Source organism: Cetorhinus maximus, chromosome 7 (genome assembly GCF_964194155.1).
Source record: "Cetorhinus maximus chromosome 7, sCetMax3.hap1.1, whole genome shotgun sequence".
NCBI classification, from domain to species: Eukaryota; Metazoa; Chordata; class Chondrichthyes; order Lamniformes; family Cetorhinidae; genus Cetorhinus; species Cetorhinus maximus.
The window spans coordinates 41,256,467-41,272,774 of NC_135885.1; the positions used below are offsets into that span (position 1 = coordinate 41,256,467).

Here is a 16,308-nt window from a genome sequence, read left to right on the forward strand (position 1 = left end):
ATTCCCACTTAATTTTGTGTCATCAGCAAACTTGAAAATATTACATTTGGTTCCCTCATCCAAATCATTGATATATATTTTGAATAGCTGAGCCCAAGTACTGATCCCTGTGGGACCCCACTAGTCATCACCCATTCCGAAAAGGACCCATTTATTCCTACTCTGATTCCTATCTGCTAACCAATTCTCAATCCATGCCAATATATTACCCCCAATCCCATGTGCTTTAATTTTGCACACTAACCTCTTATCTGGGACTTTATCAAAAGCTTTCTGAAAATTTACGTTTTAAAAGGAGCCAATTTAACCAGGCTTTCTTAAGTTAAAGAAAGAGAGAGTTTATTAGTTACTAAAACGCGAGAAAAAATAATCAAAATACAACACATGCACACAGATTAAAAATGAGAAGTGAGCCCAGAAATAAAAAGTTAAAAAGATCTATGAATCAGTCTTTGGCTGATCCTTGAGGGGTAGATGACGAAACGTTGTGGCCGTTAAGTTGGATGATTCCGGTAGAGCTGACTTTGGCAATTCAGCCACTGGTTTGGAGATTCTTGGTTCTGCAGCTTAGCTGAAAGGAGTTGTCCTGTTTCCTTTTCGACTGTGGCTTTGCTGACCTCTGATTTGCTTCCAGCAATCAGAGAGAGAGAGGATTTTTTTTTACCTGCAAGCGCAGGGATACCTAGTTGATCTTCCTCAGCTGTGACCTTCACAGCACACACTCTGACACCAGGCCTGGAACACCAAAACTAGCATACAAAATTAGGGTTGCAATTGGTTTTTTAACCCGTTTTCTTGTGTATTCCTGGAAAGGAAAAAATAAACAGGTCTTTCACCCAGATCTGCTTTCTTTTCAACTCACATCATCTCCATAGTCTGGGATATAACTCACAGGAAATGGTTTCTGCTGAGGTGGTAATCAGCCTTCATTATCGCTGCCACCACAGGAGATTACAGTTCAGTTTTTGCATTGCACTTTTTCCTCTGAAGTGTCTCTGTCTGAAGGGGGCTTTGACACCTTTTTAGGTGCAACATTCCACTCTCTGGACTAGTTGGTCAAACGTAATCCACATGGGAATTTTCCAGCAAGTGGTTACTTTACAGTCAGCTTTTGCTTGTAGGTACTTTTTAAAAAAACACATCTCTTACTTACAAGTTCAGTATGGCCATAAGTAATTCGGGCTCTGATCTGCCATCATGACACCATCTCCAACAAGAGAGAATCTAAGCATTGCCCCTTGACATTCAATGGCATTAACATCGCTGAACCACTTTCAACATCCTGGTAATTATTGATCAGAAACTGAACTGAACTAGCCATATAAATATGTGACTACAAAAGCAGGTCAGAGGCTAGGAATCGTGCTGCAAGTAACTCACCTCCTGACTCCCCAAAGACTGTGCACCATTTACAAGGCACAAGTCAGGAGCATGATGGAATACTCCCCACTTGCCTGGATGAGTGCAGCTCAAAAGCACTTAAGAAGCTTGACACCATTCTGGACAAAGCAGTTGATTTGATTGGCACCCCATCTACAAACATTCACTCCCTCCACCACTGACACACAGTGGCAGCAATGTGTACCATTTACAAGATGCACTGCAGGAACTCACTAAGCCTCCTTCAATAGCACCTTCCAAACCCATGACCACTACCATCTAGAAGGACAAGGGCAGAAGACATATGGGATTACCACCACCTGAAAGTTCCCCTCCAAGCCACTCACCATCCTGACTTGGAGATATATCGCTGTTCCTTCACTGTCACTGGGTCAAAATCCTGGAACTCCCTCCCTAACAGCACTGTGGGTGTACCTACACCACAGGGACTGCAGCAGTTAAGAAGGCAGCTCACCGCCACCTTCTCAAAGACAATTAGGCATGGGCAATAAATGCTGGCTTAGCCAGCAACGCCTACAACCCATGAATGAATAAAAGAAAAAACAAATGGTTACTAGATATGGGGAAAAAAACTGTTACTGAAACAGATTTTGAATCCGGAACTCAGCATTAATTTTAAATTAAGTTGTCTGTTGAGAAATGTCTGCTTTCCTGATATTAGATGTGCACTATTAATGCAGGTGCGTATGTGGGAAGTCAGACAGATTTCAGCCCAAGTCACTTAAAGGGATAAAGGACCAGGTCTTCTGGTCTGCATCGATGCCGAGCATATTGGTGATATCTGTGAAGATTTCTGCGTCCTGACCCTTTTGTGATTTTTCAGCCAGGACTTCTGATCCCGGCTAAAGCATCAAAGAGTGAGCGTAGACATCACCAAAGATCGTCTGGCACAAGGACAGACAGAAGGAAGGAAGGACACCCTTTTCACAACAGTAGCTGCCATGTTCAATTGAGTTCTTGAAGGTCCAAGGCTTTCAGTAAGTGAGTGAGTGAGTGATTGATTGCCAGCCATTAGTGAATGGGTGAGTGGGTGAGATGGGTAGGTCATTGAAGTGGGTAGGTCAGTGAGTGAGTGGGTAGTCAGGGTGGGATCGGGGTGGGGAGGTGGTAATTGGGTAGGGTCGAGGCGGTAGTTGGATCGATGGTTGGTTAGGCTTGGCGGGGTGATAGGAGGGTAACTAAGTTAGTCACACTGGCTGATCACCGAGTTAGACCAGGTATTAAACTGTGTAACATTTTCAGGGTAAGTATATAGTTAAGTCCTGCACTCCTGCTCAAGTCTCCGCCCTGAATTTAGGATCAGAGGCTTTTGCAGAGAGCCCTGGCAGCACAAATCAGTTCATAGGATGTTTAAACTTCCTGGGCAATTACAGTGAATTCGGGGGTCCTGATACGCATCTGCCAACAATCCGCCCCATCTCCAACGATCTGGAGACCGAAGGTTTGGGCCAAAACTCTATATAATTTCTTGATTGTATGAGTTTGCTTTAAAATGGTATATGGAAGGTAAAAAAGTTAAAATGTTTTAGCGGTATTACTTGCAAACAGCAATAAAAAATGTTAAACACCTCCATGCAAGAACATATACAATCTACGCTTTCAAAGAAAATCAGTATTTCAAGACTGGTACTGGCACCTAATATTCCTAATCTGTGCACATGTAACCTAGTATTCCATTTTTACCTTCATCAGATCATCTTCTATCACATCATTTCTCATCTGTGCAGCATCCAATTGCGTGTAAAAACGTGCACCAATCATCGGCATAATATCATTTACACTGCGTAGCCGGTTTTGGTCAGTCAGCAAATACCTAGATTAAAGGTTTAAGAATAAATTAAAATTTTATACTTTGATCTACTGTGTACGTCACACTTCTTAACAACTTCTTCCCCCACTTTCTTCTCTTTGCCAGTAACTGTCAATTATTTTCCAAAAAGTTTCCCATCAGCAATAAGTGTATCTGATGAGGAAAGGTCTGGTCATCTTGCTAAAAACAAACTTTGGAACTGGAAATGATTGTTTCTTTTGAGTACCCTCATTTCTCAGAACTAAGTTTGCATGCTTTGTGGTTATAATGCCTATTTTCAGAGCAAAATTTCCTACATATATCTTCAGTATGTTGATCATTTTGAATCTGAACCATTCTCTGTTTCACACTTATTTCCAGTTTCATGATTGCGTTGTCACACTGACAGTTCCTTCTACCCTGTAAAGTTTATTTACCAACCAACTTACTTGCCTTTCAAGTCCTCTAAAAATTCAGTAGCACCAGGGATTGGTTAAAAACAGGGCCTTTGCCCAGGCACTGTACTCAAATGTAGCCTCCTCCACGTGACTTTCATTTGAGCATAGTATATTGCTAAGGTAGTTTGCAAACATTGCACGGGTCAATTTCTACATGTATTTTACTATTGTTTTAACTCTGAAAGAGTTACATGTATTTTACTATGTGGTTGTGCCTTAATAGGTCAGGTTGGAGGGGGTGGGTGGTTTGTAAAGATACGAATACCCTTGGTGCCAGGGTCCTAAAGAATTTGTAATGCGTAGCTAACTTTACTTTCACCATCTGCTTTCCCCCTGTTTATCATTCTCTGCCATTCGATGCTCAAAGGTCCTCTCTTGCTGCCTGTTTTTTGTCTCACTGAGTCTTTTTGCCCACTTTCACTGTTCTTGATGCTTGTCAGGCCACGTCCTGCTATAGTGGACCACGACACAGCCCACGGCCCAACTGTACTGACCCCAGCCACATCTCCTCACTTCTGGCTCTCAGGCCTTGTACATTGGATTGTGGGTCATCCACTTGTGCCCAATATATGCTAATGCACCCAGTTGCTGGTTCTATGGTCTCTTGATTCTGCACTGATTTCCTGGCACTAAGTCATGAATCTAGCAATTTGCTCTTTAAAGCTGGTTTTGCAGCTTAAAACTTGGAAACCACCTTTGGGTTCAGGGTGATAACAGATGTATGGAGTATTCAGGATTTTAGTGAAAGGCAGGGCAAAGTGCATAACAGAGAGAGCAAGAGGAGGGCTAGGTGCTTGGGAGTAAGGGAGAAACTGGGGCTTGGAAGGGATAATCATAGGAAAAGGATCCAGAGTTGTGAGCAAAGGGGAAGCAATAGGAGCAAGCAGATAAGAGGTGTGAACATGGGGAAGTGAGTGTAAGGTGTATGGGTACAGAGAGTGAGGATGTGGTGTGAATGGGTAGAGGAGGCAACAGGAGTGAGGGTTGAGAGATATGGTAGAGAAGGGAATTGTGTGTGGGGCTGAAGCAGCAGACATCAAGTATGGCTGGGAGTGTTGAACATTGAGCTGTGATCTACAAGTCCTAAAGCTCACTTACACCCCTAGTTGGATCCCCTACAGAGCTGTGGCTTGATATGTGCAGACCTTTCACCAATCCATCAATGGAAGAAAGGAAAGAAAAATGAAATCAGCAATACCAAGCAAGGCAGGCAATATGTTGCTACTTAGTATAGAATCATAGAATAGCAGAGAACAAGAGGCCACTTAGCCCATGGTGTCTGGCGTGACTCTTTCAAAGAGCAAGTCAGTTGGTCCTACTCCCCTGCTTTTTCCTCATATCCCTGCAATTTTTTTCTCCTTCAAGCATTTATCCAATTTCCTTTTAAAAGCTACTATTGAATCTGTATTCACCACCCTATCAAGCAAATCTGAACCACTCACTGCATAAAAAATTTCCATGTCACTTGTTTTTAAACCAATTGCCTTAAATCAGTGTCCTCTCATTATTAACCCTTTAGCCACTGGAAACAATTTTCCTTTAATCACGCTATCAAAATGACTTTAAACGCCTCTTAGCCTTCTCTGCTCTAAGAACAACTCCTCCACTTTCTCCAGTCTACCCGCTCAACTATAATCTCTCATGCTTGGAACTATTCTAGTCAATTTCTTCGGTACCATCTCCAAAGTCTCCACACCCTTCCTAAAGTGTGGTATTCAGAATTGGATAAAATAATTCAGCTGAGGCTGAGCTAGGCTTTTACATTTATTTATACTAAATCTATGAATCAGCTTAGATGATGCTCTTTGGATCTAGTGGCTGATTCAAGCTACCCCCTTCCTAGTTGTAAATTCCAGTTTTTACTAATTTAAAGACTCTCTCTTGAATAGAGTATAACTTAGTGCTGGTGATTTATTTCAAAAGATAAACTATATCATTGCACCATTAAGAAAGGATTAAATCCTATGGAGGAATGTCCTTAAGAATACATACTTTGAAAATACTCCTATTCTAAAAGATGAAACTAAATATTTTTATGGGTTAAATCTACATGATAATACATGAGTAAATGAATAAGTATTTAAACGAGCCTAAGAAAACATCTGAAACAAATTAAACTTTATTAGGTCAATGGTTTCTTTTCTTCCATCTAGTTCAAGGAACTGATACAATATTCAGATTGACCTTATTTATTGCTAAATTTCAGAAAGCAAGCAAAAGCATAAGAAAAACTGAATCATGGACAAATCACTTCATAAGACTGAGACCTAGTCAATTAATACTTCTACATTTTTAGAATTTTAGATTTAATTATTTAGTTCAGTCAACTGGCATCTTATATATTCCTTTTAACTATAAAAATGGAAAGATTGCTAAAATGTAAAACTAACCGAGCACTATAAAGAAAAAATTGAAACATTACAATAGATTGCTTTTCCAGGAACCCATGACCACGCAAGATGTTTGCAAAATTGAAATCATCCTCCAGAACATGCATGGCACATTCTTTCAAAAAGAACCGGAGCTGATCAGTTGCAATGAGAGTTTCAAACCATCAAAGCCCCCCTCAAAAAATGACAAGAAAACAGTGAGATGGGGGCTGTGATACTTAAAACAAATTCTAAGACGAAAAGAGTCATTAAAAAAAACAAAACTTTGTCTTTAATTTTCATTCACAGACCCAAAATTAAGTGCTGGAACAAAATTATCTATGATTTGTTCAGAAATTAGTCTTAGGGCTAGGAGTCAGGATCATCGTAAAATAGCAGAGAAAGACATCGGAAGCGGAGCTTAATGTCTTTCCTGCTGCCGTGGGATATTCAAGGTGGGAACCTAGCAGCTTGGATGCCTACCAACTGAAGGCAGACAGCCAATTAAGGGCTACTTCCCACACCCGCTGGCATTTTACTGGCATCAGGAGGGGCCGCCACTGGGTGGGGAGGCAGTCAGATAAACCCTGGTGGCCTCCCAGCAAATTCCCAGATGATGTGCATCCCTCCATGGCCCATGATGGTACCCTGGCAGCAATGACCACCCTTTGTACAAAGTAGACATGTCCCCTACAAAAATAAGAGTGGTACTGCCAAATCTAGACCCCCCCCCCCGGTTTTCTAGAGGAATACAGGGGAAGATCAAACAGAAAAAGAAAGCGTACGATAGGCACAAAGAAATAAGCACTACAGATAGCCTAGATGAATATAGGAAGTGCAGGGATAAAGTAAAAAAGGAAATAAGGAAATCAAAGAGAGGGCATGAAAAAAGATTAGCAAGTAAAGTTAAAGATAACCCAAAGATGTTTTACCAATACATTAATGCTAAAAGGTTGGTTAAGGAAAAAGTGGGACCTATCAGAGATGAAGATGGAAACTTGTGTGTAGATGCAGTGGCTGTGGGAAGGGTTTTGAATGAATATTTTGTCTCCGTGTTTACAAAGGAAAGGGAAGATGTAGATATAGCAGTCCAGGAGGAACACTGCGAGATTTTGGACGGGATAGTCATCAAGAGAGAGGAAGTGCTCGAAGGGTTGAAATCCTTGAAAGTTGATAAGTCACCAGGGCCAGATGGATTGTTTCCGAGGCTGCTGAAGGAAGTCAGGGAGGAGTTGCTCTGAGGATGATTTTCCAATCTTCACTAGATACAGGGGAGGTACCAGAGGACTGGAGAAATGCAAACGTAGTTCCATAGTTTAAAAAGGGATCAAAGGAAATGCCAAACAATTATAGGCCAGTTAGTCTTACATCGGTGGTGAGCAAATTAGTAGAATCAATCCTGAGAGATTAACTGTCATGTGGAAAGGCATGGAATAGTCAGGGATGGTCAGCATGGATTTGTTAAAGGAAGGTCTTGCCTCACAAATTTGATTGAATTCTGAGGAAGTGACAAGAAGGGTTGATGAAGGTAGTGCAGTGGATGTTGTATACATGGATTTTAGCAAGGCATTTGACAAGGTCCCAAATGGCAGATTGGTCAGGAAAGTAAAAGCCCATGGGATTCAGGGTAATGTGGAAAACTGGATAAAAGGTTGGCTTTGTAACAGGAAACAAAGGGTAATGGTTGATGGATGCCCTTGCGAATGGAAAGTTGTCTCAAGTGGTGTTCCACAGGGCTCGGTGTTGGGACCCTTGCTGTTTGTGTTACATATTAACGATTTGGACGTGAACGTGGGAGGGCACGATTGGGAAATTTGCAAATGACACATAGATTGGCCGAGTAGTGGATAGTGTGGAGGATAGCCATAATCTCCAAAACGATATGGATGGGTTGGTGGAGTGGGCGGTAAAGTGGCAGATGGATTTTAACATAGAGAAGTGTGAGGTCATACATTTAGGGAGGTCAAACAGTTACAGGGATTACACAATAAGTGGGAATATACTAAGAAGGGTAGATGAAGTGAGAGATCTTGGCATACAAGTACACAGGTCCCTGAAGGCAGCAGTTCAAGTAGACAAGGTTGTAAAGAAGGCATATGGAATGCTCGCCTTCACTGGCAGAGGTATAGAATATAAAAGTAAGGATATAATGTTGGAATTGTATAAAACACTGGTGAGGCCACAACTGGAGTATTGTGTGCAGTTCTGGTCACCACATTACAGGAAGGATGTAATAGCTCTGAAGAGAGTGCAGAGGAGGTTTACAAAAATGTTGCCAGGGATAGAAAAGTGTAGCTACGAGGAGAGATTGGATAGGTTGGGGTTGTTTTCCTTAGAACAAAGAAGGCTGAGAGATGACTTGATTGAGGTGCACAAAATTGAGGGGAATAGATAGAGTGGACAGGATAAAATTGTTTCCCTTGATGGAGAATTCTAGAACCAGGGAACATAGATTCAAGAACCAGGGAACATAGATTCAAGATAAGTGGCAGAAGGTGTGGGGGGGACATGAGGAGGAACTTTTTTACGCAGAGGGTAGTGGGTGTCTGGAATTTGCTGCCCGAGTTGGTGAAGGCAGAAACTCTAAACTCTTTTAAAAAGTACCTGGATCTGCAACTTAAGTGCTGTAAGCTGCAGGGCTATGGGCCGGGTGCAGGAAGGTGGGAATAGAAAGGGCACCTGGGTGTCCTCGGGCTGGTATGGACAAGATGGGCCAAATGGCCTCCTTCTGTGCTGTAACTTTTCTATGGTTCTATGGCAGCATTGGCACCACCACTGGAGGGTTCGCCCCTGCCCCCAATTGCCACAGTCAGCCTGCCTGGCCACAGCATGGTAAGAAAAACCTGACCTTGCCTACAATGGTGCCTCAACATGGAGTTGCCCTCTTCTTCCAGTTCCCTAAGGAATGGCCATCTCAATTGGTGGCGCTGCCAAGGCTGCTGTATTGTCGGCCCTTTGAGTGAGCCAGCGGTTCTGGAAGATGGGCCATTGTCCTCAAGTGAACAGTGGTCCAAGCCGCCATTAGTAAAATGCCATCCATCTGCATGGACTCAGGTCCCACTTTCAGTCCTAGCAGCGGTAATACCTTCCCTCTAATAAAATTCTGGCCATAGGGTCAGCAGAACTGGATGATCTGATCTGAAGTGTGAAATTTAAATTGGTAAAATATTGCAGATTCTTCAGTGACAAGGAGGGAATTCCCTGTTTGTATGTAGTGGCTGATTAAATGAAGAATCTGCATTTAAACTAAAACAAAAGGAATGGTTCCTTTGAACTAATTACCAAATACACAATAGAAAGGGAACAAAATAAAATAAAAATCATGATGCTCAAAAATAAAAAGCACTCATTTACTAAGCATTGACTTAAGCTCTCAAACTGAACAGAAGTTAATATTTTTAGATTGCTGAGTAACAAACTACTCAGCCCTTTAAGGAAAAGAGATTATCTCAATTTTCCAAGTTATTCCTGCTCCAGCGACTAATTTTTTCTGTAACCGTAGGAACATTTTTCTCCTTCACCTGTTAAAGAATGGAGCCAATAAAAGACTTACATTTTATGTAGCACCTTTTATGACCTCAGGACATCCAAAACACTTCACAGCCAATCAAGTCCTTTAGAAATGTTGTTACTGCTGTAATGTAGGAAATACAGAAACCAACTTTGCACTGCAAGTTCCCACAAACAGCAATATGTTAATGGACAGCTACTCTGTTTTTGTCATGTTGATTGAAAGATAAATATTGGCCTGGACACTGAGGCTAATTCCCATGCTCTTCTTCAAAATAATGCATGGGATCTTTTACATTCAACTGAGAGAGGAAATGGGGCCTCGGTTTAATGTCTGTTCCAAAAAAATAGCATCTCTGACAGTGCAACACTCTCTCAGCACCACACTGAAGTGTCAGCCCAGATTTTTGTGCTCAGTCTCAAGAGTGGGGCCACACGCTTCTGACTCAGAGTTCTACCGACTGAGCCATGGCTGACAGGTGCTAACACAGGAAGAAAACATGCTGCTGGCAGAACATATAACCGCAGCTTAGAATATTTCAATCAAAATAGAAACTTACACTAATTAAGGAACAGCTTTGCGAAATAACTTACAGGATTAAGTTTTTCAGGTCTGAAGAATAATTGAGGGACACCAGCTCCATAGCCTTTTGTAAATTCTCACGCTGGATTCCGGCCACAGAGTTGCAAGCTAAGGCCAAAACAACTTTTCCTAGAGAGATCAGATCGGCTTGCTGGTACAAGAAAACACAAATTGGGAATTGAAAGTAATCATAATGATCAATATCAAGTTCACTACAAAAACATTGGTTTATGTGCCCATGCATGCTGTTTAAATAACCTTGTTTATTAAAAAAAACCTCACATGGGTTTTCATCTGCATATATGAAATTCAAACTATTTCTTTACTCATGGATCGACTGATTAGCGAGCTGCTTCTTCCTGTATTCAAATTTGCTGTTCGCAACAGGGTCTACCTCCCGCTAAACAGCCATGAATGCATGGTTAATGTAATGACTCAAGGATAATTAAGTTATATTTGAATCCAGAAAAGGTTCTTTTGCACGTTGTTCTCATTCTGGACTACTGTCATTGTACCAGCTTACAAGAATGCAACTTGGGTTTACATCCAAAAGAAATGTCCTCATTCTGAAGCAACATACAGCCAAGGCACTAAACATCATTTACAATCAATGATAAAAACAAAAAACTACTGTGGATGCAGGAAATCCAAAACAAAAACAGAATTACCTGGAAAAACTCAGCAGGTCTAGCAGCATCGGCGGAGAAGAAAAGAGTTGACGTTTCGAGTCCTCATGACCCTTCAACAGAACTGATTGATATTAGGAGAGGGGTGAAATATAAGCTGGTTTTAACTTAAACTATGGATGCTGGAAATCTGAAATAAGAACAGAAAATGCTGGAAATGCTCCATTCATTTCCATAGATGCTGCCAGGGCTGCTGAGTATTTTCAATATCTCCTGTTCTCATTAGTCAGAATTGCTCGTGCACATTTAGGTTCTTTTTAAAAAATACTACCTGCTTGGATTGGTTTAGAACTCAAGTAAACTCAATAGAACCTAGAAGTAAAAGTACAGGGTACCAATTCCAATCCAAATTTCTCCATCCCAAACTTTCAATACTAAATCATATTATCAAAAAGTGAATATGTACCTCTTGATGTATTAAACTTTTAACATATATTTTAATTCATTTATGGAATTTGGGCATGCTGACCAAGTCAGAATTTATTACCTGTGCCTAATTGGTCTAGAGATGGTGATGAACCTCTGTGATCAGTGTAGTGAAGGCACTCCCATAGTGTTGTTAGGTGCAGAATCCCAGATTTTTATCCAGCAATGAAGGAAAAGTGATAGAGTTCCAAGCCAGAATGGTGTGTAACTTAGAGGGAAATTTGCAATTGGGAAATTTGCAATTGGCAGTCTTCCCATGCACTTGCTGCCCTTGTCTGTCTAGATGGAGGAAGTTGCAGTTTTAAGAGGTGCTGTCAGGGCCCAGAGCCTTGGATCTGTCAGTGCGCTCAGTCCTTGTTGATATATGTGGAGTGAATTGCACTGGGTCAGGACAGCCTTCTGTGATGATGGGGGCTTCAAGAGGAGGCCTAGATGGATCTTCCACTTAGCACTTCTAGCTGAAGATGGTTGCCAATGTTTCAGCCTTTGTCTTTAGCACTGATGTTCTGGGCTCTGCCATCAGAGGGGGAGGGGAACGTTAATGGAATCTCTTTCTCTCACTAAATGTTTAATTGTCCATCACCATTCATGACTGGATTTGGCAGGACTGCAGAGCTTTAATTTGATCCACTGGCTTTTGGATTGCTTTACTATGTCTCTAGCACACTGCTTCTGCTGTTTAGCGTGCATGCACTCCTGTATTGTAACTTATTAGGTTGACACCTCATCTTTAGGTATTCCTGATGCTGCTCGTGGCATACACTCCTCATTGAACCAGAGTTGGTCCCTGGCTTAATGGCAATGATGAGGGATATGCTGGGCAAGGAAGTTACAGGTTGTGATGAAATGTACTTCTCCCACTGCTGATTAAAAGGGCTTGCCCATGTAGTATCAAATTTCAAATCAAATCCAGTTGGCTACTATTTTTCTTTATTCTTTCATGGGATGTGGGCATCACTGGCAAGGGCAGTATTTGTTGCCCATCCCTAATTGCTCTTGAACTGCGTGGTTTGCTACACCATTTCAGAGGGAAGTTATTAGTCAGCCACAATATTACCACATAGTCACTATTGCATAACTATTCTTCCAGTTAATGAAGTTTCAAGCAACCAGATTATCTTAAATTTGAATTTGTTAGATTATACATATAGAAGTTCCTCTTTCCAAAGTAAGATTTTTTTTCATTTTTACTGATTCCAGCAGGTTTGTTTTTAAATACATTAAAGTATGTTCTACTGAGAGCATTCCAGACTTGAGCTTCTGCCAGCTCCTGGTCTGTGACCGAAGTGAACCAACATTCAGCACACCTTGAATATGCTTCATCAGTTGCTTAATATGCAAACAAATTTGTGTGCACAATGCTTTTACAGGTATCTGGTCAAGTTAAAAGTTTGCATTTGTGCAGAACATACAACATAGCCACAGTTTAGAAAAAAACTGTCCCATTATTTTGTTTTAAAAAGGTCAAGCAACCAATGATTTAATTGATCACACAAATTCATATTTAGCTCTGTTTTTTATCTTTTAAAGCCTAGGAAATTCTAAGATTTCCAAAGGTAAGAGACAACCCTTCCTATTAATTAATAAAGTTCAGATAAAGGGCACAAAAATAAAATACAATGTATTTATATCAAAAAGCTAATCATAAGACCAATCATAGCTGTAGCAACACTTGCACTTATATAGAATTGTTATACTGAACAACCCAAGGCACTTTACAGTGAAATAGCAAGAGGAACAGAAACAGAGCTTGGGTGAAAAGATGGGTTTTTAAAATGTGAGAGGTACAGCAATTCCAGAAGAGAACTCTAGAGAGGAGGCCAGGTGGCCATAGGGCCTATCATTAGAGTGAGCTTACGATACTCTCAATGCCAAAGCTGAAAGGTCAAAGGGCGTGAATCAAAGAGCAAAGTTGTAGGGGAAGGATGAAGCAAAGCTGTGGAGGAAGATAGAGTATGTTGGCAGGAGCAATGGATGAGTGGGACTTAAGTGTAGTAACAGCTGCATTTTAGGTAGGTTGGAACTTATGGAGACTGGGTGGAATAACTGCATCTGCAGGTGCAAATGAATAGATAACATAATATTTAGGAATCATGTCACGAAGTGTCATAAGTACCCTGGAGGTGATAATATAGTGGAGGAGTGGAGGCCAGTGTGGGAATACAATGGCTGCTAACAAGGAGAAAGAATGGAAGCAAGGGTAGACCCATGTAAAAAGCAACAAAAGAGCAGCAGTGGAGGACTGGGTGAAAAAAGTATTTAGTGCCTTAGAAAAATCGAGAACAAAGAGGTAAAGCGCAGGTGCAACCCCGTCAATGCCACGGGGAATGTCTCAGTCTGATCATTCTCAGTGTTGTGACGGACAGAAACCAGACTATAGAGACTCATGCAGCGAATTTCTGGAGAGATGCACAGAGTTGGGAAGCAATTAGAAACTCGAGGAACTTAGTGGGGAAAAGGAGGTTACAAATGTGACTACAATTACAGAAGACAGATAGACTGAGTTAAGTGTTAAGATGCAATACTTGTGAGCTAATATGAAGTCCAGGAACAGTAGCTGGGTGATTCGGAGTTATGTGGGCAGGGGGTCTGGAAACAAGAGGAAGATGTCATCAAAGAGATTATTTCGAAGAAAACAAGAAGGGGAGCTGGATGAGGTACATTAAAGTTACAAGATTTTACGGCTAAAATGATGGAGTGATTGTGGAAAGGTCCAAGATTAAGAGGAACAGGAAGTAGCTACATGCATGGGCTTGATATTAGAGATGAAAACTAAAACTCTGATGTGCTCGCAATCATTAGCAGATGTAATTGTCATGGGGCAGGAGAAAGGGGCTTTAAAAGCTGATTGGAAGTGCAGAATAGGAGTCTGGTTTTGTCCTTCATGATTTTAAAGCAATCAGCAGTTTTGGCATATGAAAGCGAGGTATTGTAAAATTTGATGTGGTTGAGCAAATTTTAGTGAATTGTGAAAAGGTAAATTTTGTCTCAACAATGGTTAAACTTTCATCTCACTGAATGTTCTGCAGGGATTAAGAATATTAAAAATGGAGGTAGGGGAACAATTTTTAAAGCATTTGCTTCAATTAGGAAGTGATGTCACTACAGGTAACCCCTGAAGCAGTGTTAATCAAAACTGGCAAAATTAATTTTTCAATAATGTTTGAGTCCAATTTAAAAACTGAACTCACCTGATACTGAGGCATCATTCCCAGTGGATTATTTTGACTACTGTCAAATGTTAAGACATCAAAAATTCCAACACAATTGACACGTAATCTTGCAAAAACAAAAAAGTGAATTCAGAAACATTTTCATAATGAATGCAATTTTTCATAGTTTCAGACTTAGTTTCAAACCTGAACTTGAATGTTACCCATTCAGCTTGTCTTATTAAAACTGATCTGTAACTTAATAATTTAAAAGAATATCAAAACACTACATAGGCCAAGATTTCATTGATTTAAATGAGGATGATACTTAAGAATGAATTACAGTCAGTTAATGTGAGAGTTAAAATTTGGCATATAGTTCAAGGTAAAAATGTGCAAAAGTCTAAAGCGAATAGGAAGAGAAGAAAATAAGATTTTATACAACACAATCAAAGACAGAAATCACTGAATGAAATCAACAGATTTACAGAGGATAAGCTGGATCTGGGGTTAAGCGCTGAAACCCAAGTGTGCCTTACAATGTTCAAATGAGTGAAGATCCCAAGTTTCTTAGGGTTTTCTATGAAAGTGACTTTTTAAAAATTTAATAATGATGTTGTTCTGAAAATGTCTTTCTTGAAATTAACACAAAACCAAATAATAAACTAATAGAATTTGACATCTTATGCAACTCCTCACAATTTTGAGTTTAATTTAATAAAATGATGCCATAAATCCAGTTTAAACTTTAAAAAAATTAGAAAAATAATTCTATTTTTTATTACTACTGGGGTCATTTTTCTGTGCTGTTCCACAAATGTAAGCAAACAGAGTACAAATAGAGTGATTTGCAGGTCAATAAATAAATATAAGCAAAAAGCAAAATACCGCGGATGCTGGAAATCTGAAGCAAAAACAAAAATAGCTGGAAAAACTCAGCAGGTCTGACAGCATCCGCGGAGAGGAATACAGTTAATGCTTTGAGTCCGTATGACTCTTCATCAATTGATGAAGAATAAATATAAGCATACTGCCAACGTAGCAAATATTTAAGCAAATCTGAACATTTGAAAAAGTATGTAAATTTTAAGCAAAAAATTGGTCTGGAACAAAGTATCTCATTTCAGAGTCTTACCTGGTTTTACCAGTTATAAGAATCTTGGTTGGATCCATGGCACGACAGGCCAGTCCTGCTGTATGAATAGTCCGCAGTGCTGAGCTCAGTTGGACGATGTAGGCCCAAATAAGTGATTCTGGCAGTAATCCTGCATGTTGGCGAGGGAGAGGTCCATCATGCTGGCCTAGAATAAACAAGAGTACCCGTTGGTATTTTAGCTATTGAATAGCAGGGGTAACACGAAAAGACAGGAAGATGTCATTCATGTGAGAAGCTGGAAACAGGTCATGGCTTTTATGCAGTGAACCGCAGGATAGCAAGTCTTCAAAGAATCTTGAACTCTTAGATGGATAGCCACTTAAAAGACTTTCCCCAACAGCACTGTAGGTGTACTTGCACCTGATGGACTCCAGCAGTTCAAGAAGGTGGCTCACCATCATGTTCTCAAGGGCATTAGGAATAGGCAACAAATGCTGCCCTTGCCAGCGATGCCTAGATCCCACGAGAAAATAAAAATAAGTTCAGAAACCTTTGGATTAAACCAGCAAGCCAATAAAGTATCAACTCCTACATAAATGGAATTCTAATCCATATAACCATCCTGAAACATAAATCATTATAGCGGCTCCAACTGCAAACAGAAACTTAAAAGGAGCAATGAAAAATAGAGCAAAAGTAGCACATTATTAATGGTGAAGTGGCATAAAATTTAAGTGGAATGAAGAGCATTGCGGTGCAAAATGGAAATCTTTACTTATGTGTTTTTTGCATTTCCTTTTCAGGTGGTGGCTGAGGCAGCAGCAATGTTAGCTTTCTG

At 40.4% G+C, this 16,308-nt stretch overlaps 1 protein-coding gene across 3 annotated transcripts in view; it reads right to left on the reverse strand.

Moving 5' to 3' along the window:
• The window catches only part of pan3 (poly(A) specific ribonuclease subunit PAN3), a 201,037-nt gene that overhangs the window by 33,951 nt on the left and 150,778 nt on the right, over positions 1 to 16,308 (reverse strand). For 2 of the 3 annotated variants that reach the window (XM_078545380.1, XM_078545378.1), the window contains 4 exons: positions 15,510 to 15,675; positions 14,414 to 14,501; positions 10,122 to 10,261; positions 3,085 to 3,214 (listed from right to left, as the gene is read on the reverse strand). In XM_078545380.1, the coding sequence (XP_078401506.1) occupies positions 3,085 to 3,214; positions 10,122 to 10,261; positions 14,414 to 14,501; positions 15,510 to 15,675 (524 nt within the window). Of the gene's footprint in view, positions 1 to 402; positions 806 to 1,614; positions 1,660 to 3,084; positions 3,215 to 10,121; positions 10,262 to 14,413; positions 14,502 to 15,509; positions 15,676 to 16,308 lie in introns of those variants that run through there. The other variant, XM_078545379.1, reaches the window with a different exon arrangement.